Source organism: Chamaea fasciata, unplaced genomic scaffold (assembly GCF_029207755.1).
Source record: "Chamaea fasciata isolate MVZ Bird 193981 ecotype frontalis unplaced genomic scaffold, bChaFas1.0.hap1 SCAF_5, whole genome shotgun sequence".
Taxonomy (NCBI): Eukaryota; Metazoa; Chordata; class Aves; order Passeriformes; family Sylviidae; genus Chamaea; species Chamaea fasciata.
In genome coordinates this window covers 28,863,826-28,889,250 of record NW_027094090.1, presented here as the reverse complement: position 1 = coordinate 28,889,250, position 25,425 = coordinate 28,863,826, and the positions used below count along the sequence as shown (strand labels likewise).

At 39.1% G+C, this 25,425-nt stretch overlaps 1 protein-coding gene across 1 annotated transcript in view; it reads right to left on the bottom strand.

Annotated features, from left to right (window-relative positions):
• Positions 1–7,269: 7,269 nt before the first annotated feature.
• The window catches only part of PDZRN4 (PDZ domain containing ring finger 4), a 234,526-nt gene continuing 216,370 nt past the window's right edge, over positions 7,270–25,425 (bottom strand). Inside the window, exons 6-10 of the mRNA XM_066183096.1 lie at positions 24,627–24,725; positions 22,408–22,470; positions 18,852–18,953; positions 15,369–15,485; positions 7,270–9,425 (exon numbers count right to left, since the gene is read on the bottom strand). Of these exons, the coding sequence (XP_066039193.1) occupies positions 7,899–9,425; positions 15,369–15,485; positions 18,852–18,953; positions 22,408–22,470; positions 24,627–24,725 (1,908 nt within the window). The 3' untranslated portion in view covers positions 7,270–7,898. The remainder of the gene's footprint in view (positions 9,426–15,368; positions 15,486–18,851; positions 18,954–22,407; positions 22,471–24,626; positions 24,726–25,425) is intronic.

Here is a 25,425-nt window from a genome sequence, read left to right as displayed (position 1 = left end):
TCTAAAAACATTCAGGTCAAATGTCAGCATCCTCTTCTTGCAAAAGCCTCTCACAGCTCATTCCTTTGCTCGATGACGGCTGCAGTGTTTGCTAGTGCGACCTCAGCCTTTTGACTGAGCTGTCATTCTCCATCATCCAGCTAACACAGTGATTTCTGTATTATAGACCCATTATTTGACACTGAAGATAGCTGGTTAATACATTAGCTAAAGGGATTCTGAGAATAGTATGCTGCCTTTAGCAGAGAATATTGGATGCTTTTGTCTTTGAAAAGTCCCACTGGTCTTTCCTTTGTGAATGGCTGTAAATTGCTTACTGGAACTAAAATGACACTTTTTGTCCAATTCTTTCTTGATTTTCCCCACGAGGTACATAGAACCAGTTGATTAAATCACTTGGTGCTTTTCTCTGTCTAAGACAGACACATGAGTCAGCATATGCTTTTAGGATTCTTTAAGAACAGGTGAAAGAGGAGCATTTCATACACAATTACCTGTTTTGTATCCATTTTTGAAAAGCATTAACATATTTTAAGACAAACTTTTTTTACTTTGCAAAAGCTGTATAAAAGTTTGAGGTCCAGCTTGAATTAGTTGGACAAATGTCCTCCACAGGACATCCTTCCTGAAGAGAGAAATCAGCTGTCTTTTGGACGTACCTCCTCTCTATTCCTGGAGCTAACTTCATCTCTTAACTTAGATGGCTAATTTAACCAGTATCCCTATTTTGAGGTCATTACACTCAGGTGAGGTGATACCCACCAAAGCCTGCCTTTAGGCATTTTCTCCCTTTAAATTTTGCAGGACAGGCAGATTCTAAGGAACATCTTGGTTTTAGAGAATACAGATACTATGATAGTGCAAAAGAAAGACAAAAGAAAGGAATAATGCTGCCTTCTTTTATCTCACTCCCAAACCTCCCAGTAAGCATACACTTGTTTGGTAGTGGGAGCCACTTTGAATACACTTCCATTCCTCAGACAACGGGAGCGCAAAACAAGCAGGGGATTTTAATCCTTTTCACACCAGTAGAAATGGTGAGGAATTCAAATTTGCACTGAAAATTGAGATGGGGTAAAAGATGAGACATTCTGTAAATATAAACCCTTTAAAATAAAATAATACAGATGACATAAAAGTGAAAAAATTGTTACTGACATGAATAATTCACTAACTATTGAATGGTATAAGTCACCAACTAATGTGTATTATGTGCCATTTAATAGTGGATGTATCTGAAGAAATATGGAAATTGGAATACTTTAATAACTTTATATATGAAAGATGATGAGACTGCCTAAATGATTAAGAGGAAGATACGTTATAATGAACTAAAGCCACTCGAGTGTAAGGTAATTTTAATTCAAATCTCCATCTGCTTATGTATAATTAAGACTCATTTAACAAGTTAATGCCTAACAGAGAGAACTGATAAGTTTGGTATTAAAGAGCTTAAGAGAAGTAAATTAAACTGTCGAGTTTGAAGAGCTTTCATTTGAATTCCCTACACCTAACCAAAACACAATCTTCCAGGTGCATTTCTTTACCCTGACTACCCAGCCAGATCCCAAATTTGGGGAGAAAAAGGAGATGAAAATCATAATATTTTCGTTATATTTTCATTTTAGATATCATGTCAAGTCAGGAGTTTGGCAGCATCTTTGCTTATATGAATATTTATACTGTACAATCTTCTCTCCATATAGTGTCTATACACCATTAAGAAGACACTTTTCACTCCATCAGAAAAAATTATACATTGCAGAGATTGCCAATGGGGTTAAATAACTTATGAAAATAAGAGGATTGCTTTTGATGTGCAAAGAAAGTAGTATTTCCATCAGTGGTAAATTTTATGTGCTATTCACCCACTTTTTCTTACAGTCTTTCTCCAAATATCTTTCCTGCAAGGTCCAGTAGTCAAAACAGTGGCTTCAACCTTTTCATCTTTCATCATGCAATTTTAATTTTCATCTTTTGGCTTCTTCTCCACTGTCAAGATGAGAGTTTCATATATTCACTTCATACTTAAAATTCTCTGTGCATTCAACTCTTTTTGTCACTGGAGCCAGACATCAGCTTTGATTTGCTCCTAGTGCTCTGGAATAAGTTAGACACTTCTGGGAATGTATTGGAAGAACAAATAACACAGTATGTCTAATGCTTATTGCAGTGCAGATGCTCCCAAGTGATGACAAAGTATTAAAGCTATGGGGTTTGATAACCAACACCTGATCTCAATAAATGGCTGCATAGACACTGCACAAATTGAAGCTTACTGTTTTGTTCCTAGGACAAAACAGACTTTAGCATCATTCTGGTTTAGTATCAGTCTAAGTGCAGAAAAAATAGGGACTGAATTGTTTAAAATCTATTAAGGAGTAGAACCAATGTCTTACTTCTCAAATTCAGTTTTGGGCAATGGAAGTTCTTAAAATTCTACAGCAAGTGAAATACCTCTTTATGTATATATCCAGAGATTAACACAAATTACTGTTTGTTGCAAGTCTCTTCATTATAAAAGCATTTGGGTTAATATGCACTTTTGTATGTGTATCTCACAAATAAGGGAGCATATGTTTTAAAAGGTCTTCCTTTTCTCCAACATTTAAAAATGCACTCTGTACTGAGCCATCACCAAAGACACTTGCAGCACTTCAGTAGAATGAATTTCAAGTGGCATAGGAGATGTGCCAAATGAACCACCTAAATTGACTACAGATGAAAACTTACAGTTACAATCAGACAAAGGTCTCCATTTCTGTTGATAAGCTGATCTATGAGAAAAATATGGCTTCTTTTAGTGAAGTCCCCCCTTCAATATTTATTACCTTTCAAGTTCAGAAGTCTTGCTTCCAAAGGGAAAAGGGGAAGGAAAAGGGGAAGGGAGAAGGAGAGTTGGTTAAAAATGCAATTTGAGCTTAGAGAGCCAGGAAATTAAAATTTTAAACCAAAATTTAAAATCCAAATTAAAACAAACAAAAAACCAAAAAAGGTCAGAAGCTTATACCTAAACCATGGACTAGTCTGAATGAGGAGAAGGCCAGCATCTTCGTGAAACACTGTTGATGGCACTTCCCTGGTACCTGAGTGTATCCTAGAACACATTGTTATCTCCTGGATGACACTGTCAAATTACAGATATTTGTATACCAGAAGGACATCTTTCTTTTGGGACATCTTGTACATTTGCTGAAAAAAGAAGCTATCAGTAGGGAGGATTGGCACGAGACAGACTAATTAGTGAGTAAGGACTCAGTCCTTACCCCATGGTCTAGTGCCTGTGAAAAGCAGCACATAAATTTTCCTTTACAGTTCATATCAGTTGTAAGCAATATGCCTGTAGCTCAGCCCCACTATCCACAGCTGTCACAACCAGGATGCTATATGAGTATATAAGACAATCCTTTCTTCCTTTGAGCTCCATCTAAGCAATCTTTACAGTAGAGTAATTTCACTTCCTAACTTTGCAGGTATTGAGGTTCTGAACCTCTACACAAATGTCATTTTTTCCAGGCTCAGAACCAGAGGAATAGGGCAAGGGAAGCCATGATCCTTAATTTCCAGGAACAGGAAAAGCTGCATGTGGCTGAAGGCTCCGAGACTTGAAAGGTGGACCCTTTTCCTGGAAGGACAGGAACCCACTCACTCCCAAGAAGGGCCCAGGGACTATATACTTGAGCCTGCTGCCTTGCCAGGTGCATCCCAAATCCCAGGTTGCACCTTGTCTCAGAAGTGTCATCCAAAACCGCTCCATCCTTCATGTAGTAGCTGACATTAGTGCAAGATTAACAACATCTGAAAATCTGGGAAAAATATGTACCAGTCTTATATATGCAGCAGCTGCCATCCAAGCATGTAGAATGCTCTTCTTGAAACAAACATATTTCAGAGCAAAGGTATTTAAAGATAATAAAACCTGCTCATGATCCCTCTGCAATATCCTTTCTCCTTATCCAGGTATTAGCCAACTGGTCTCTCTGAGAGTAACAAACACCATCAGGTTTCTGACAGCTGCTCTGTATTCCTGTAGCCAAATGGCAGCTCCCATAATCATTTTATCCTCATTCTTGAAGAGCATTTAATACACTGAAAAGGCAATGGGTGGATGAAATTGATATAAATAGAGCACGCAGCACATACATGTTTGTGATCAGCAGTTTAAAGGTTAAGAACCTGGGGTGATTCCAGTTTTGAACCAGGAAATATTTTAGCATCAATGCCACATCATGAAAAAAAGGGGTGCTACTTTACAGTTTGTACCAAGAAATGGAGGTTGAAAATGAATATTAGTTAAACAAAAACAAATTTAAGAAGTCAAGCATCATGATAGTAATGAATAATTAAATCCCTGTGAGTCCAGAAAATATAATGCTAAAGTTTTTGTATCATCTCTTGTGAGGTCCTTGTGCCCTCTCACAGGGCAATATACCAAGCACAGACTAGAATTCATCTCTGATTGCTTGTGTTCAATTCAAATAATGTTACCAGTCTCTTTCTTATTAAAAAAAAAAAAATCTGATGCATGTTTAGTTTATTGCCATGCTCATACCCTTTTCCCTTTTAGGATACTTACATTGAGAGGACGATTCAGGGATCCCACAGATTTTAACCTTACTTATGGTGAGCAGTGGTCCTAAATCAGTTGGCAATACATTTGTCAAGTGGCACAAGTATTTCTACAAGGCCATTTTGTAGGCTTCATAGGAAAAATTACCTCCCACTGGTCTCAGCTGGGTACTAGTGTTGGGGGAAGGATGAGTGGGACATTAACTCCTTTCCCAGCAGTGATGTGGCCATGGTAACATATCCATGCAGCTAATCTACCCTGACTTTTGCTCTTCATCGCAGAGCAATCCTGCTAAACAAGATCTGGTCTTGTTCCAGTTGGAAAGCAGTTTTATGTTCCTTCATATGAAAAGAAGTTCTCACCAGACAAGTTTTTAAAGATTTATAACAACATAAAAAGCATTTTGTTCCTTCTCTTTTAATTTGCCTTAGTGCTAAAATGTTATTTTTCTCAGTAAAAATTACAACATTTTGAAAAAAATATATGCAGTAATAAACCGCATGTGAGATGTCAGAACTGGATTTCACTGATACAAAGCTGCTGGAATGAGAGGGTGCAATGCTGAGTCCTGCCCCGCAGAGGAACCAGCTGAGAGCACTGAACAGTAAAGCACTCACCTGCCATTCAGCCCCTGTACACCACCATCCTGGGTGGCCTTGCAGCGCTGCTCTGGGGCTGCATTGCTATTTTCATGCTAGCAGGAATGATCAAGGCATTTCATCAGGCAAAAACTAATATTTGTCCCTGAAACTGCCCAGACAAAAAGGAAAATGACACTTAATAACTGCAGTTTAGAAAAAAGGAGAGAAAAATGTGGGCTGCTTGAAACTGCCCAGATAGAGGATTAGGTAGGGACATGATATTTCAGCTGGTAAAGAAGAAAGGAGACGGTAGCTGGGCTCTGGCCGGCATTTGCTGAGCTGGAAATCACATCACACGTGCTATAAACTGTCTCTCTATCACCTGTTGGTTTTCTCTTTTGTCTTACTAGATTTTGACAGATCTCCCCAGATTAGGACATATTACCATTTACAGATTATTAGTACACTAAAAATATTGTTTATTCTTTTTCTTTTTTCTCTAATTACTATCTATTTCTTAGCTCCTCCCCTCCCCTTCACTTAGTCTCCCCACCCCACCACCCTCCAGTTAGGACTTTTCTCTAATTAGACATGGATTTTCCTACTTTTATTTCTCACAGATGAAATAATGACATTGTATTTTCTGAAGATTCCTGTTGTCCTCTGAATTTGAGTGTCACACTAGCTTGATGGGAGCTCTGGGTCGTGATTTAATAATGGGAAAAAAAGCAGTAAGTACTGTATCTAAGGGAAAGACATAACAGTAGCCATTGTCTTGAGCTGATAGCAGCTCAGATTAGGAAGGAGACCTATATTTGAATGTGATTACTGGGATGCAAAGAGGAAAACAGCCAAACCTCTGTGCTGTGATGTCTCCAGAAGAATGTGTACCTTCCTAGATGACTTCGGTTAGTCAAAGAGAATTCCTAGGCTCAGCTGGAGAGACAGTCTTGTATCAGCCCCTTGAAGCAATACTGTATGAGACCCTATGATCCTTTCTGGTCAGAGATTCCACACTTTTTCTAATTTAACAGAAAACAGTGGTGGTGTTTTTCATTGAGCCTGAACAGATGTATGTTTAGTGAGGATTCAGCACAATGTCTCTCTGAGTCCTGAGGAGAGAATTTTCTGACTATCAAACTGTGAACTTTCAGTGGCATAATTTTTCTAAGCATGTGGAGAGCAATGTTCTGACGGTATTTACATGCCTGGAGATGCAAAGAGAGCTGCCAATGCCAACTAATGTCAAAAGTGGTTTAAAAAAAAGTGAATGATTCCCAGAATTAGGTAGTTTGGAAATACCATAATGTGCCCTTCTGCAACTTTAATAATAAATTTTAAAGCCTGATACCAAGTGACTTCAGAACCTAATCCTGCTATGGAAAGCAGTACAATCAGATAGGAATTGCTCTGAGTCAACCACAGGGACAACGAAAATGAAGTTATTAGGCCAGGTCTTCAACCCCACTCGCTGCCCAAGATTTGTCATTTAAGCTTGCTCTAACTCATTGGGCTGCCAGCAGCAGTAGCTCAGAAGATGCCCCAGTGGCAGCAGAGGTGCCTCTGCTGCATGGAGAGCCAGGGAGTCCATCAAGCACCCAGACAGCAAGTTGCCACTTCTTCTGAGCTCCAGCCAGCTCCCACTGAGGCTCTTTTAAATTACTTGGATGCTTCTCAACCATAATTTTACATCCTTAACTAAATTAGTTGCTTTTCATTCTCTGTTTTTCCTTGACTCATGTTCTATGAAAATGTCACTGCTAGTTTATCTTGCATGAGATTTGGCTCAAAGTTAGGCATATGCTGTGTTCATGCTTTGTATGTGTAGAACAAATAGCAAGCTCAGCCAGGGAGAGGACTCATGGCAGTTACCTAACATCTTACAACATAGTAATACATCAATGAATCCTTTAATTAACTAATAATAGCAGGTAAGGAAAAGCCAGAAAAGACACACTTATTCTATGTGTTTTGCAAAATTAAAAGCTAATTCATAAGAAATATCCTATGGAATTGTTTCCTTTGTTCTTGAAATCTCTACATGCTCTAAATATAATGCACAGTGAAATGGCTTACACTTAAAGGCAAATTCTCAATCAAAATAAAACAATGCTTGCCTTTTTTTTTCTTAAAGATAAGCAATAATTTATTTCTCTTTCATCTTCACAATTATCACATACTGCCCACCTACAAGACCAATGCCACTACATAACACAGGAGAATTGCCCACCTACACTTTACTTGGACAAATACAATTACAATTTACAGATTAAACGTACTGTAAAATATGCAGTTGGAAAAATGTCATTCTTATCTATGTGATGGGATGTGGCATATGTTTTATGAACAGATTCAATCTAAGATGTAAAACTTTAAAACTTGTTAAGCCAAGGATACAGTATAAAGCATTTTGATTTGGTGTAGTATTGTTACTAAAGTAGAAAAAGTAAAATTAGAGAAATAAATCCAGACCTTAAGTTACAGTATATGTGTTAGGTTAAGAAATTTTTTGCTTTACTTTTCTATTTTTTTTCTACAAATGAATAATATGAATATATTGCAGGATAAAGAAAGACTGCCAGATAAAGAAGGTACTGTTATATGAAAAACAAATGAAAAATACCAGGTCATTTTGCTTACAAAAAGATCAAACTATAAACAGTCACAAAATATATAAAAATGCCACATTGAACGAGGCAATTGTACTCTACCTAAACTGGTAGTATACTCTCTGTTAGAAGTTGTGTTCATACAGTAGTAACTGATAAAAAGGCATTGTGCACTCTTGTGCCGTCTGGGGATTTAGCACCATGTGTCATCAGTTCTTGTATTGTCATCCAGTTGTCCAAGATTTTCTTGTTTCTCTTTTTCATCATCTTTTTGTGACTCAGTTCAATAATGTTGATTTCTTTTTTGCCCTCGCTGCCACTCTGTGGACTTTCCTTAAGACACTCCAGCCTGCTCCTCATCATGAACTCCCGCCGCCTCCTCTGCTCCTTAGCACGCACCAAATGTTGCTTCCTCTCTTCTTTGCTCCAGTAGCGACCCATCTTCATCTCACTCATTGTATCATCATCTGTCGTCATCCCACTGCGCTCCTCTTTAATCTTTAAGGCACGTTCCTTCAGGATTCTGTCTCGAACTGGTCTCTTTGTGATGTACCTCGTCCCATCACTCCTTATTTTCACTTTCCATTCCATCTTGGGCTCCGCACACTTCTGCGAGTCTTTGCACATGCTCACCAGGCTGAGCTGGCTTTGGGCATACTCCACAGCAGACTTCTGCTGGATCAGTTGCATATAGCTTTGATAATGCTTTGCATGAGCAGGTATGTTCCCATACCTGTAAGAAGAACTGTGATATGGAGACAAATAGGGAATGTGCTCACTGCCTTGCCTTTCCTGGTCTGTGATTTTGCTGCTTTCTGATGCCAGCACTGCATTCTCAGCAGCATTGTTTTGCTCAATGGGTTTGGTTTTGGCTGAGGTTGTCTCCCTGTTGCTTTGTCCTGAGGATGACTGATTAGCAACAATTGTGGTCCTCAGGTTTTTCCTGTTGGTTATGCTGATCATCCTCTGGAGAGAGTTATCAGGGGATCGCTCCACAGTCAGTGGAGTGCTCCTGCAGCTTTCAGCAGTGTTGTAAGCACTGGAGCTGTCCTTGTCAGACTTCTCAGGGTGCTCCATGATGTCATCCAGTTTGCCTCTTTGTACGTCTGTGCTGGTGCTATAATTCCTGAAACTTTCATCATGTAAAGTCCAAATGTCTCCATACTGATCTCTCACCTTTCGGAGGCGGTGAGCTTGCATAATATTCTGGCACTCAAGTTCAATATTCCTCAGTTCCTCATTAAGTAGCTGCAGCTCATGCTCCACTCCATCTTGCTCTCTTCTGTTGCATTCTATCATGCTGCTTGAGTAATAAAGATCATACTCCCCATGGTTTCGAATCTTGCATTTCAGTTCCAACAGCTGCCGAAACCTTTCACATTCCTCCTCTGGGTGTCCTATGAAATCAGATTCAATGTATTCCCCAGACACAAAGCTTTCATTGCACTGGAGGTCAACACTGCCTAACGTATCCTGGCTGTGGCCCAGATCCCGTTTGCTCTGCAGGGTAGTTCTGTTCTGCTCCTCTGTGGCATTTTCTTGCTCTGAGCTCTCATCATTTCGGAGGCTTTCATCTGTAGGTCCCACCCCACTGTCCTTCTCGTGATTGTTGGATGATGAGGTTGCAGTGTCTGTAGTGCCATCTTCCTCTTCGTGTTTCTTTGGCTAAAAAAATGAGCAAACCAAAAGGATTATTAAATGCAGATCCTATTATAGGAGAATATTTTCCAGCTCTGTTTTGCTTAAACAGCTGGGATCTGATTTAAGCTGAATTAAAACAGATCACTAAACAGCAGTCCTACTGCTCATAGCTTTCAAACATTTCTGAGAGTCATGCTGAGGTTTCCATACTGAGCAAAGAAAGTGAATTACAGTACTACTGACATAACTTCTAGAGTCGGGAAAGAAATATTTCCCTCTCTAGCTAAGACATCTCTTTGCAATGCTTAAAGATAATGATCACCAGATGGTGAGCTGTTTTTGATTCTGGATTATGGCCAGAAACTGGTGGAGATGAAATCTTCTCGAACTTAAGAGAAAGCTTCAGTACTAGTATCACCTCAAACAAACAGAGCAAGCAGCCAATGAAGCAATGACTAGTATAACCTTACAAAGACTACTGTTTCTTTTTTTAAACAGTGAAATTTTGTTTGCTCCATTACACCTTCCATGGCCTTCTACACTTCTTGTGTTCAATAGCCTTTTTCTGAAAAACTGCTCACTTTGGATTATAGGATTTTGCTCAGAAGGACCTCAGTCCATTTCACCCCAGGAAACTCTTTTTGAAAACACATTCATTTCCATTGTTAGAATTTAGGTTCCTTAAAAATAAAAATGTCTTTCAATTTAAGTACAGAGCAACACTGAATGCTTTTCCATGGGTATAATGTCAAGCTTTTTGACTGCTGATTAGCACTTCACTCATTGTACCTCACCTATTTATATTCTCAACCTATTTATATTCCATAGAATGTGAGATAATACCTCTCTGAAGAGACAGACACTTTATTTTTCAAACCAGATAAGCAAAGAATCATGCAGAGTGTAATTTATATGACCAAGTGCCTAACTACACACAGTACTGTCCAAACACCATGTCTTTTTTAGGAGGTATAATTGCATAATTATGCATAATGACTGTAATAATCAGGAGAGAAAAGAGGCACAGTGCACCCAGTGAAAGGAACCACACTTAAAGAGGCCACTGTCATAATTCCCTTCTTATCTACTTTGACAAACAGTAAAACAGGATGAAAATGTGTCTCCTATGACATCCCTTCTCTTCATGTGCACCTCATGATCACCTACCCTTCATCTGGTTTCATTTCTTCAACTGTTAGGAAAAAGAAATTGCCTAGCGTCAGAAAAACAAAAATAACCTCCACTCCCAGTTCAGTGTAAGAGTGGAAGAAAGCAAATACTGAAAGGAAAACACCACCAGGTGAATTCAGTGTCTGTGACAAACCAGTTAAAAATTTCTGAAGAGATACCTTAGGTTTCATTTAGTATCCTTCTAGTTCACCTCCTCTAGGTGAGTGCTGCTACATGTGCTATTCTGTCCCCTTCTCTCACCTGCTTTGGAGCGGCTGCAACTTGTCTTGATCTCTTCTGACCCCAAACCTTTCAGCAGAGAAGTGACTCCAACCTGGGAAGCTTACACTTCACCCCAGCCACTGCAATATGTAATCCATATTTCTCACCGCTCTGGAAAATATTTAACTACCAACAGAAGGGAGAAAAGCTCCACCAGACAATAGGAGAGCAGTGCTGCAGAACAGTCAGGAATCTGGGTGCCTATTCCAAATGCAGGGCTCCATTCACATGACCAAACAAGGAGAGTCAGGATCTGTTATTTGACTCTGAGAGTGAGTGATACAGCACAATTTGCATCCAAATGACTAAAACTCCGAAGAGGGTGGTTTATTTGTTAGCACAGTTATACAGCTTGCAGGAGCAGAGTTTCATGATACTTCCTCTGATGTCTTCTGCATGGTACTACACCACCCAAAGCATATATTTGAGCACTTTTGGAAAAAACCACTTAATGAGGTTATTTCTATAGGTGTTGGGAAGAGACTTTACAGTTGAGGCCCGTGCAGTCAACACTTTCGGAACTGGTAGCACTTGTTTTCTACACCACTTTTATCAATAATTTAGGCTTTGCCTCTTCAACTTCAACTTGATTTATACTGACTGAATATAATATACTGCCATCTACTTAAGTTACATTACACTATCTGGAATTAACATGCACACACAAAAGATGTAAACAAAGCAAAGCCGATCTTGTGAGTCAAGAACAAAACAGATGAGTGGGATTGATCTGATGAAATGTAAGTGTCTATATAGTACAGGCATCTGAATGTCAGATAGTGACCTTGGGCTCCCTCAGGAAAAAACAAGTGCCTATACAATCAGATTCCTCTCAAACTAAAGCAGACATCCACATTACATTAAATTTTTCCCCAGTATGTGGATACTTGCAGCTAAGTCATTTAAGAAAATGGAAAGTAATACTGATATTTATTGTACTGCATGTTTTTGAGATAAATTTTATTAAAAAATCCATTGTGACTTAAGTAAGGTAGCCCCTGGAATTTTTGTCCTGGACATTTCATGCCTGCCAGAGCTCCTAAGCATGTGCAGACTGAGCAGTCTTTTACAACATGAGATAATTTTAATTTTATTTTGAAAGATGACAAGCCTAATTCCACATTACATCTCTTCTGAAGAACAAGAGAGAATCCACAATTTTCAGTTTGTTGCTTTTTCTGGTGTTATCTACTATCTATTTCAAACAAAGTGTGTGTTTTCAAACATAGATTGTCAATCTCTTCTACAATTAGTTTCGTTTGAAATACCAAAGGGCTCCTTAGGCCTCATCTTTGCAGTGAGAACTCAGATAATGAGAAGGTAAACCCACTGGTGCGTACAATCAAGCAATAAATGAACCTCAAAAGATTCTGCATTTCAGCTTCAGCAAGAATTCCTGCCTATAAAATGGCTAATCTTGCAGGAATTCAGGCTCTGTTCTATTATTTTACAATTTATGATGTATATTGGGACTCAAAACCCAGACTGCTACTGAAGTCTGAATGCAGTATGATTCAGTTGAAGGCTCTAAGAAACACAGCTGGGCTTTCTGGTCAGTCTCTGACAGTGAGAGGGAGACTGGTCACTGGGAAGAGCAATCTTCAGTGGCAGGCTAACCATGACGTACTCAAATCATAAGGGAAATTTGGAATTGATTTCAGTGGTTCACTAAAAGGGAAAATGCTCTTCCGCAAACAATGCTGGTCTTTTAAAATCCTTTCTCTCAAAAAAAGGATTTCCCCCCAGATATTTTGTCTGTATTTCAGCTTTGAATGAACTAGAATAATTTTTTTTTATTCAATTCTTTCTTCTTCTTAATAGGTTCTGATATATTCCACGATACCAATAAGAATTTCTGCATGGCAAATGTATGGTATTCTTCTGAAAATTATCTCTGCTGCACAATGAACCATGGTGTTGTAAAGGGAAAAGAACACAATGAGTTATAAAAGACGGAGAATTACATCTTTCCTTGAGGCTTATTTGACTATTCCATACAGAGAAGATACAATTCTTGACTGAATTATACAGAGTAGGTCAAAGCCATACAGAAAAGACATGACTATCTACTTGACTCCTCTATTACAAACTGTACCAAATTTTTTGTGACAGCTCACATTAAATGTTAAACTGGCATTCTGTAAAACAGACTTGTATTTGGAAGGATATTCTGATATAGAATGTATTCATTCCTGCAGCTCTCGAGATTCATGACAGATGATGATGAAGCCAGAGGACTAAGTTATTGTTCGCAAAAATCAAGGCTGGTCTCCATGGCCAACTGGGGAGTTGAAGATACTCAGATAGGCCACTGGCAGCTGCCATGAGAAGGGTTTCATAGTTCCAATGGATGGTGTGATTCCCCTCAGGAAAATGCTAGATTTCCCAGCCTAACAAAGAATAAAGAACCAGTTTTCTGACTTGACAAGTCACTACACAGAGTCTAGAGAGACAGTAACTGTCACAAATTACTGACGCCCCATTACACACCAAGCTGCATTTGGTTGATTTGATTACTCATCAGAACGGCAAGGAAATGTCTGACTGTCCTAGAACTGCTTCAAGCAATGTAATGTCAGACACTGACAGATCACAAGTGACCACAATTTTTTCCACTATAGTGTTCTCTTACGGTAATATAAAATCTCAATATGGAAAAAAAAAATGCTTGGCAAAAGATTCCAATGGTGAACAAACAATTTCGATGGGTTCTGTGAAAGCACATCACAGAATAGCACTGTTTACTAATTAACACTATCCACAACCCAAATTCAGTGAAAAAGTCAAAGCTTAACAAGAACTTTGCAGTAGAAGGTCTCAATTGTAAAGTGATTTCAGAGGTCCCAACATGTAATGTGAGTGCCTAGCAGGAGTTTAGAGATAGACTTGTTCAAGAATTTCTGCTAAACTACCAGAACTGGGGACTTGTGTGAAAATGTCACCATGCAAATGAAAGTGTTTTGCAAAGAGCCAGTTGTTTTTCTGACAGAAAATATTTGGTATCCAAGATAAAATTTTGGTTGAAACAATAAACAAGATGCCATGTATCAGCTGAAAGTAGCTAGCAGTGCAGCAGTTAGCACATTTAACCCGGGAAACTGAGGCTTGGCTCAATGCCTGGAAAGGAGAGTCACAACTAAAAGGCTGGTAAAAACCCTGTTGCAAGGCCCGCTTCCCCCAACCCTGTAGCTATTCCATTTTGTGTAAATAATTAAATGCTTATAAGATCAAATATTTGTAATCTGATCTATCATATTTCAGGTAATTGACTTAATTATTCTGTCAGTGTCTCTGTCCCAACGAATATTTCATTGATATACAGGGAAGAGCTTTACTGTGAACTATCATATGACACTCAATGACCCAGTGTCAAGACTGGAAGGGAGGTCAGGTGGAAACAGACTAAATGCACATTCAGGCCCCTCAATGTGGACCAAGCATTGAGGCATTTGAAGCTAAAGAATCTCTCTGGTTTCCAGAAAAGAGAAGACTCTCATGGTCTTTCTTCCTCTCTTCACTTCAAAGAAAAATGCCTCAGGCTCTCTTTCTGAGCAATTCAGAATGGGGAAAAAATTGTAAGTCACAAAGTTCTGTGGGTGGAAAAACAGTTTCTCCCCAGATGCATAAATCCAGACGCCAGGAGAAGTTGAATTTTATTTCTTTGTCTCCACACAGGTGTGCATACTGGCAGATCATCTGATCCAGGAGTGGGTACTTACACCTTTCACAGCAATGTACAACTGAGAAGACCCCTTGATGAAACTGTATGGTATGTTTGCCACAGTCACACAGCCTACAGAACATATGGGCAGGTAAAAGTCAGGATAGTAGCAAGCTGCGACTATGCTAATAATAGCTTATTTGTCTCCATTAACAAAACAAATGCTGAGCTGTGTGCTGTCGATGTAAAAGAAATACACTTACATTAACAAAACACCTGTTGCTTATTTAAACACCTCTTCCATCTTGTTTTGCAAGCTCTCTGGTGCAAGGCTGGCTCATACATTGCATGCATACAACAAGAGGGGCACCTAGCTCAGCTTGGAGCTCTAGGTGCTACACTGATATTCACAGATTCACAGAATATTCTGAGTTGGAAAGCATCCCAAAAGGATCATCAAGTCTGACTCTAAAGTTCAATCCCCCATATGGGGATTGAACACATGACCTCGGTGTTATTAGCACCAGTTTAATAAAAACTGACATGAAGTATAACATCGTAAGTCCCAAACACTTCAGAATTAATCAAGGAAAGCAATATTATTCCATGAGTTCAGAGAAAAGGAGAAATCTGCATATATCACACCCTCTTAAATTGTTTGTTAACTTGACATACTGGGCCTGAGCATGTATTGTTCTCTTTTTCCTTACACACAGTGTGCCAGAGATCACAGCATTTGGAGAGAGAACTCTATCAAAGCCTTTGACTCCATTTAACAGCACACTGTTTCATTCTCTATTAATAAAATGTATACCTAGAAAAATTTCAAATGATACATTTAGTAGTGGTCCTACCTGCTCCACCTCATTGGCTGTGTACTGCATCGCTTCATTATGCTGCTCTTCCAACATTTCCAAGTTTAACTCCTCTAAGAATTCATTCCTTTCATCATCCAGCCACCCTTCCTCCAGCTGCAAAGAATACATTAGTATGTTATTTTATGTTAGCAAGGACACATGGTAAAATAGAGTAAACCCAAATGGCAATGCTTGACTACTTCTTTTTATTCTAATGATTCTGTTCAAAAAGCCAGGCAGTAGGAGTTCACGTCTTAAAAAAAAAAAGAAAAGAAAAAGGATAAAAAGAGGGGATTCACGTCTTTTATCCTTTCGTAAAACAGTATGACTGATTTTCTCACATAATGAAGGAGACTGCACAGCACAGACATTATTTCCTTTCAAAAGATTATGAAAGGCACAGTGCATAATCCTGAAGCTGTCGTGTTCATTACTACTGAGAGACCCCGCACTGCAAGAATGGCAATGTTACTAATAGGGCCAGGAAGCAACTGGGCTCTTCTCTCTAACAACCTCCATTCCAGCCCTGTTGCCATCACCTCAGTGAAAACCTTATGCTGCATTTCTGTCACTATCTTCCCATTGATCTTCCAGGTAAACAAATAAATAGCACAGGGTGATACAAAGATGAGATGACTTGAAGGGAGGCAATTTTTGTTCTCTCAGTGTGTCTGGAAGCAAGGCTTATCTGTTTGCTTGGTTTTTTCTTCCCACGTGTAAAATAGTACATTGACATTTGGTGAACACAGTGTTACAAAAGGACAGGAGGGGATGCTATGTTTTCTGTCAAGTACATATCTCTTCTTAAACCCATTTCACACCCTTCACATCTTTTGAAACTGATAAAACAGGCACCCTGGCCTAAAGCACCATTCTTCCCATTTTGTTCGTTATGCTCATGTGTGCATATGGCACACATCCTTTGTATCTGCAATCCCTTGCCAGATGGCACATTGCATCAAAAAGAAAAACATTGGTCGGTTGCACTCTAGGCTATAATGACAGGATTACAGCAGAAGAAAACAATGTTTCATCATTGATGAAGGAACCACAGGAAGAGGGTGACAAAAACTTGCTAAAAGGAAAAGCCTCAGCACAAGACAATTACAAGTCTAACAAGTACTTGTGAACCAAGACAGCAAGAGTGATGTAGCACAGACCAACACCTAGAGCAAATTACCATGTCCTCATAGCCAGGACATGTCTGGTCACAGATGCCAGCCAGAAAAGTTACACCAAACCAGTAGCAGCAGTAGCAGTTCAAAGCTACACAAGGAGTGACTGATGCAGTGCAATACTTCTAATAGAATACTGCAGAACATCACTGTTTCATTAACAAAAATTGATGTGATTTTGCCCATGTCCACAAATTCTTTCCTCTTATAAAGAACATAATAAGCCAGCCATCTATGGTTTGGCACTAGGAGGCAATTTTTTCCTTGAGGACATATAATTTTTATGCTTGTCCTTAATGGGACTTTCAAACCATTCTTTGAAACATCTGGTAGTTTTGTTTACTTGTCTTGTTTACCTTTTTTCCCCCAAGGAAAGCATGAGCACAGCCTTCCTCTACTGCAAAGGACACAGTTTAATTCATCTCATGTGAGGGAATTGCAGAGATTAACAAATTTGGTGGATGAAAGATGAATCTCACTTGGGCAAATCTGCTGACTTGATTGTGGCAGATCCAGTGTATAACTAATGAGAATGCTTATATTATGTTACAGCTTTTAAAAGAAAACTAATATGTGCCTTAGCATACATGTGCACTACATACACTGTGTACACATTCACATGTGAGAATGCATGTGTGTGGTGCTCCTCTGGTGCTCTGTGTCAAAACTTCATTATTCACTGCACAAATACATGGTCAGAGCGGTTTTCTTCCCTGTTACTGAGGGAATGCGCTCAGCAGTCACCCTTCAAGGTTGCAATACTGCTATTGCCATTTTTTTCTATCTAGAAATGAACGCCTGCTTAATCCTGCTGGTCTTTACCAAGTCAAAGCAACACAGCTAGCAGAAATCAGTTGACAGCCTGATCTCTGACCTACTCTTTTTCATCAGTTTTGTGTGAGTATGTTCTTAAAACACATAAACTAAACAAAAAAATCCAGCACCAAAGGCCCAAACCTAAACCAAACCACATTTACTATTTGTAAGGAATATTCATGTGGGAAGATACACTAGTACAGGTAAGTAATTCCTTATCTCATACTAATCTTATAATACTGACTCCTTATGTCATGTTGACCAGTCTAAACAAATACATAGACTGAACTCTCTCTGGGCACATATTTTATAAGTGGGTGAGTTTCTGTTCCCGAATGAAAAACAGAATCGTAATGAAAACAGTTGGAATAATATTGAAAAATCTGTTTCAAAATTTCAGCAATTGAGGATTACAGTTTTTCAGTATAAAGTGAGGCATATTTTTGTTATACTTTGTCACTGGTTTTATAAGAATTATTTAGCTTCCTGAAAAACATAAAGGATATGAATGTTGAAATTGTGACTCTTTTACAACTACAGTATTCAAGTAGAGATTCCAAGTAGCACTGAATTACACTTACTTAATTTAATTTATACAGAATATGGAGGTAGTGAGACTGAAAATATCAGAACAATAGCATGAGAGACAAATGGCAACTTAACCGACCCTGAATTGTTGACAGACAGAACAGTGAAAATATAATGTTCTTTTGCTTTGCAAAGGCCTACAAATAGAATTTAAAGGGATGTAAAAACAGTAGTTTTCTACCACTCTACCTCTTCTTTATCTGGTAATCAATCTAACATCTGTCCCCTGCAAGGATTTAAAAATTCTTGGAATGAAAAAACTATTGGCATTGTCACAATTTTATTTTCAAAACATAAAAATGTTTCTAAAAGCTTCTGAAAATGCACCTCCCAAGATGTGGGCATGTTTTTGTGACCAGGGTGCTGTTAAAACGACTAGATTTCTATTTGCTGAATGATACTGTAGTGAAAGTCCCATAATTGATACATGCATGAATCATTTACATGCCTGTTTATAACCACATAGCATAAAACAACCCCTCACCAATGAAAAGCGAGTGCTTTGTGTAAGTTCATATAAATTATAAACTTCATATAAAAGATAAAATTGATAAATGTTAACTATGGAAAATTTATCCCCTGAACAAACCAGAATCATCTAATGAGTAATGCATAGTTTTCAAGTTCAACTTCATATTTTACTAATAGCATACTGGTGCTGCCAGCTTTATTTATATACCTGCTCACTCTGCTGGAAAAGAACTTGTTTAGCTTGGGGAAAACATGTCCTAGTAATATTATTTTCTTTGTTGGATAAAGAAGGGCAAAGCTCCACAATTAACTGTTTGCTCCTTTTGTCAGTAACTTTGGCATTCCTAGTTCTTGGCAGTTCATTATTTACAGTGACAGAGAATGCATGGTATAACTCAGGTTCTGCCTCAGTGCATCTGTTTAGTCTAACCTGCATCTCTGGCCTTGCGACCAGCAACACAATTTTCCTGCATTCTTCGCTGGAGAGCAATGCCACTGCCTCTTCCCTGTTCTGGACATCTTGGCCATTTATCTAGGAAACAAATGAAAGTGGCACATTAGTTTCTATTTCCACAAAGCAACACATAATAAAGGGCAGATATCAGCTCATTTGTGCTGAATGTATGGACAATGAAAATTGCGCAATGGGCTCATCTTCAGCCCCTCAGTGGTAAGTGCCTTCACTCAATTATGCGCTTACTGTAAGAGCTGTATTGATCGTTGAAGGATGGTGGACATCAGAGGAAGCAGTTATGTTCATAAATGTCCAACCTGCGCCCTGGTAACATACATCTAGCAACACAATTAACCAGCCCCTGACAGGTGACGTTCATCTTTCTCCGTTCAGAGTAATGGAAGTGTCACTCTGAGATAATAGTGCTGGTGGAAGAAGACTGGTAATGCTACAGCTGAAATCAGTCACACTGAATGCTGGTAGAGAGCCAATTAGAGAGCTACAGTATTATCTCTCACCAGGCAACACTTTCAGGCCACTGCTTGTTGCTGCTCTGTTTAATCATTTCATATTTGTGTGGACAGCTTAGTAACCGATACCACACAAAACATATGTATCCCCCTTACAAGGGGATAATCAAAATAAAAGCGGTTCTTCAATGAAACTTGTCTTTTCTTTCTACCTTTCTCCGATTCTGTAACCCCATTAAAACAACAAAATCTGTGACTACATGGTAACAAACACGATTTTCATTGTCCAAAAACCGTTTATGAGGGAATCAAATAGAAATCTTATTTCCCATATGAATTCAGTTTTGTCCAATTCACAGCAAAATGTGTGGATTATTCTCATTGTGGCAACAAATCCTCCAAAATTCAGTCTATTTCAAAAGGCATGAAAACAAAACTGAGTGGTAGAAATATCGGAATAATTTTTTGGAAAAAAAAATCTTCTAATGGTTCCATTTCAAAGTAGTAGGAACTTGTAGTTGAAAATCAAAGAGAAAGTTGAATTTTGTACAAATGTTTGGCCTGAAAACCCTGATTCAAAAACACATCTTTAATCCAGATTAAAGAAAATCCCTGATTACCTAACTGTCAGTGGGTGAAGTGCCTGAGATTCTTCAAAGCTTACATGACGGCATAGCTGTGGTCTGTGGTATCAGGTAACACAGAGCTGCCCTAACCTGAAAAGCAGGGATTCAGCTGCAGAGAGGCTCAGGAGCAGATTTCCAGCCTGTACGAAACTTCCCCAGACATGGTGGCTGCTTCAGTAACTCTTATCAGCTGAGTAACTGCTCACCATGGAGCCCAGAGGAGGTGGCCGGGCTGTCCCCACACTACCTGAGGGTGGGCACCCCATCCCAGCGGCACTATCATGGGGATAGAGCAGGACTTCAGCCTGCCCCATGGACTGTGCTTAGCCTGGAGGTTCGCAGCTAAAAATAGCAGAAGTTTAGGCAACTACCACTAGGACTGCCCTCTAAAAACTTTTGCTTGACTTTGTAACATTTCACATAAAGTACCCTGGCAGTTTTCAGATGCTTAGACTGTGAAAGTTGCTGGTTTCTGAGAATGAGAAGGGGGCAGTTGAAGCCTCAAAAATGAGAGGAAACCTGCTGTCATTTTGTGAGGAATACACAAAACTGTTCGTTCCCCCTGTCGCCTTAATCAATGCCACCTGCCACGCACAGAAAACGCCCCTGTGCTCAAGGATCTGTATCTCACCCAGCCTCAGTGTAATCCCCCATAATGGCACCATCACCTTCTATTTCTCTGAGCTATCTCATCAATAAAAGGAGATGGAGGGTCAAAGTGTTTTCAGATATGAAAGTAAACCCCACATAACTCTCCGGGTATTAACTTTAATGATCAAATTCATAGCTATATATCAGCACTGACATTAAAGTAATGCTCCAGTCCACAAGAGGATGGCAGAATTATCTATGTTTTCTCTGAGCCCTGGAGTCTTTACTCAAAATTGAAATGAATTGAATTTCATTAGGAGAACATTAGCCTGAACTGCTGTTGGCTGTCCACCCAGAAATTTCACAAAACAAGGAAAGGAGTGGAAAATGGACCTACTCTCTCCTTTCTTATTTTGACACACATAGACTAGGAATGGAAAGTTGTTTCTACTTAGTTGAATAAAAAAGGGGTGTTTTTCTGATTTTTGAAAGTTAAAAATACTGTTATTTCTTCGGTAGGTATTTCACATAGAGACATGTAAGGCAGTGCCCTAAGTTTTCCTCTCCTATATGCCTCCCATGTAATGGTTCTTTCACCCCAAGTCCTGCCAAGGATGTCACTGCCCTCACACCATGGCATTTATGCTTTTTGGTGGAGAACATTACACAGAGAAAAAACCAGCAGCCCCCAAGTGAGCCCTGACATTAAAATCTAATTTATTATTTCCTCTCTAGAAAATGGACTGCTTTGGTAAGCCAGCTAATAGACACTGTTGTGTAGCTAGACTCCCAAAGCTGATTTAAGCTGTACCAGGATAAGAGATACAGGTTTCAGCAAAGATATTTCCTGCAGAAATGAAAAGATTGGAAGGAAGGAGCAGACTGATCTTGTGAAAACCTGAAAGCTCATCTGCTTAAAGAAGGGCAACTATGAAACGTTACAGAAAACCAACCTGTCATCACCAGGAGTTTCTTCTGAGGGTTCAGTGAAAAAAGGCAAAAATACAAGGCAAATCAACTTGGAACTAGAATTAAAATGCTACAACACAGCAAAAAATTTCCAGTCATGTGGTTTTTGGTATCTGTCTCATGATTTTACACTTTCAGGGTGAAAAATGCACTATCCATTGCTATTTTCCATTGAAAATGGAAACACACTGCGATTCTCACTGTTTCCCTCTCTGTACAGGTACACTGCCCTGTGCAGCAGCCAGCCACCCACTTATGCTGTAACAGACAAACCTATCCTTGGGGTAGCTCTTTAAGCAAGTGGATCAGCAGAAACAAAGGGAGGAAAAAAAAAGCCAAGGTGGTGGATTAGAAAAGAATTCAGAAAAGCAATGTATTATTGGGGGAGGAAAGAAAATATCAACAAAAACCTAATGAACCCCCTCCTTAAGTACGTTCAAGATCATCCTTCCCTAAACAACACATTTTTTTGTGTGAAAACTCTTATTATCTATGCTTAGCATAAATGAGTTTTAGCCAAATTTATGCAATTGGTGAATGATCAGCACGTCTCTGACACTTCTATTTATGTCTGCAGGATCCTGTTTAGAATTTGACACTGAGATGAACACAGTGGAAATGAGATTTTCTAATAAATATGGAAAAAAAAAAAGTCATGGGACGTAAGTGCATGAGCCAGAACGAGTTTGTCAGTCTCATTTTTCAGTACACGCACTCTAGCTCCCAGCTATTGTGTTAAAAAACAGACAGACATGGATTTTCTCATCGATCACAGTAACAAAGAGAACTATCTTCCCTCATTAACAGTCCACAGAGAAGATGGCACCACATGTTTGTCTGAAGAAAGAGTTTAAGGAAGAGTCTATTGTCACATACTTGCAAAATGCGGTCTCCTTCACGGATCCGTCCATCTCTGGCAGCAATGCTGTTTGGATCAACCTGCACAGGACAATAACCAGTAACTGAACATGAAAAGATTTTTTGGGAAATTATAACAGCTGCACAACTGCAAGAGTTGAAAAAGTACCATTTTTACACAGTACAGAGGCGATCTGAAGTTTTCTTTAGAGTCACAGAAACAACACAGTTCTTTAAATGATCACATGAGCTTGTTTCAGATAAATGTCTCAAGACCGAAAGGGTTGGGTGCATATGATTTTCAAATTAATACTTTCCTATGCCACTGTTAGGTATTAACCTTCAGCTGTCAGAGCATTAAAAATTAATGACAGACACCCTTTTCTCTGGAAGTTAACTATGGACTGAGAGGTTTCTGCAGCAATTGATACCTCTGTACAAATGGGCCTGTCTTTGGGCACAATTCTTTTTCTTCCATGGAAACATTTACTATTAAATTATTATCTTAGTAATAAATCTGTTTGCAAGGAAACACCAAAAAAATCCATAAGGATCCATATCATATAGATCACTCACAGGTCCTGTAAATCATTCCTAGTCCAAACCAGTTAATTTTAAGTTAGTTTAACCTAAACAGATATTTAGGGGTCCAGTGATAGTTTATCAAAGACACTACAGCTCATCCCTGAGCAATGACCTACTGTTTGTTGTAGGACAATTCAATCTATCACCTCTCACTTGATGGTTATCTTAAATCAGTTATTTTGCCTCATCATGACATAAGTTCTTTTTCAAACTCAAAATTTGAGTTGAGCATTTAGTTCGCAGGCTACGTCCTCTACATCTGTTAGATATTATTTTCTTCTTGTGCATTGTCATAGAAAAAACAGCAATGAATCAGAAGTCCTTAATCAAGTACAAAAGATAATACCAGTACATTCACTTTCAAAGGTCTGAGAAAATTTTATCATGTAGGATAAACCAAACATTTCAGGTATAATCCTGGACCATAGTAAGAGATTCCTGAACTTTCTTTTTCCTCACAAGGTCAAACAGACTTTAACAGCACAGCTTATACAACTGGTGGAAGATATATTCTTAGGTAATTTCTATTAATTCCTTGTTCCAAGGCTGTGCTTTTTTGCTTATTTAACACTGCTACCAGCCTCTTTAAGTGCAATCTTGCCTTCGTCCCGCTCAGATACATAGGAGAATTCTGTCTCTTCTGATCTTCTCCATTCATGAGCTTCACTAAGAATTTAGAATCAGAATTGCTCAAGTTGGAATGGATCCATAAGGATCCCATTAAGTCCAACAACCTGCTACTCACAGGACTACCTAAACCAAAACCATAGGACAAAAAGCTTTGTCTAGTTGCTCCTTTAATTCTGACAGTCTTGGTGCTGTGACCACACCCCTGGACAGCCTTATTCCAGGAACAAACCCCACTTTTAGTGAAGAACCTTTCTCTAATGTTGAAATTTGGTTCAACATGTCAAAAAAGTGACCAGTTGGGATCACAGTTCATGCAGAGCAATCAGCAGTGACTTCAGACTCAGAAGAGTTCTGTTTTACCCAGGGAAAAACCCCTCTTTGAATGACTGCTCCAGTCATTCACTCTCAAAGGGAGATGGTGTTTTTGGAAGTGTTGTGGACTGACCTTGTGAAATGCTAACAAACTGTTCTGGGTGCCATGTTTTCTGAGTTTTCTGTTTTCAGTGAAAACCTGAGGATTCATCCCCTCAGTATTTATAATTCTATATTTTGGTTTTCCAACATATTAATCTCTCAAGCTACTCTCTCCACTCATCTGTGGTATGTCTGTGTGTACCACAACTGTAACAAACACAAAAGTAATACAATTACTGAGGCTGTGGCAGAGGAAGAATGCAAGCAGGGTTGTGGAGAAGGCACTTTTCTCCTCAAAAGCTCTGCCTGATCTCCATCATAAAGGGCACATTTCTTTCAAAACTCGGACCATTCTCAGACTGCTTTATGCTTTACTAACTACAACATTGTAGTTAAAAGCACTTATGCTAAAGAAACCCACTAGTAATAATTACTCTGCTTGGGCAACATGATTTGAACTGATAATCTAAAAGAATTGAGAGTGACATGAGCTGGTTGATGGCCAACACTTCTGCACTCCTGTCTAAGAGCACTTGCATGTTCATTCCCTGGCAAGTGTCGCCCTCCATGAACATTTCCCATGCTCCTCCCCAGTGTCATGTTCTTACCTCACTGACATAGATTCCCGTGTCCTCCTCATCATCAGTCCTGTAACAGACAGTCAGCCCCAGCTTCTCCTGGCTGCCAATGCGGCACAGCTCCACCTCCTACAAGAAAATACACAGGGTTTTGTGGTGGCTCTTGCCAAGGGTGGAAAAAACTGCACAGCAAAAGGAAGCACCAAGATGCTGAGATAATCATGCTGTATGACCTACACATTCTTCTCAATCTTAGACAGAATGCTATGGGTGGATCTTAAAGGGGGAAATTATTCTGCAAATTAAGAAGGAAATCCCAGTACAATGCAGGTTCAAGCTATACAGAAACTGTTCAGTAAGACATGCCAAACTTTGAGAAATATAGCTGTGCATCAATTTTTCATGTCTTTGACTTTTGGGTAATAGAAGCTGACTTACAGTAGATTACATAGTCTTTCTACTCACATCACACCAGCTGATTCTTAGCACATAGGACAGACTGGCTACCATCAATCAATCCATCACACAAGTGCCACTCCCTTCTGACAGCAATCCAAGCCATAAATACAGGTTTCCATTAATGGCATAATTCCTTCCCTGGCCAGTGTAGCTGTGCTTCATTGCAGAAGCTGTTAGATAACAGAAAGATGCTTCAAGGAGTCTCCTGTGGAGCTAAACAGCCATGGCATCTTTCTCAAGTGAGATGATGCAGAAAACATATTTTTAGTGCCAGATGTCCCAGCAGTGGTATCTCATGAAAAGTGCGAGTTTTTGGGCAGATGGTAGAGTGATAACTACTACATACAACCATCTGAGGTACGCATCTTTA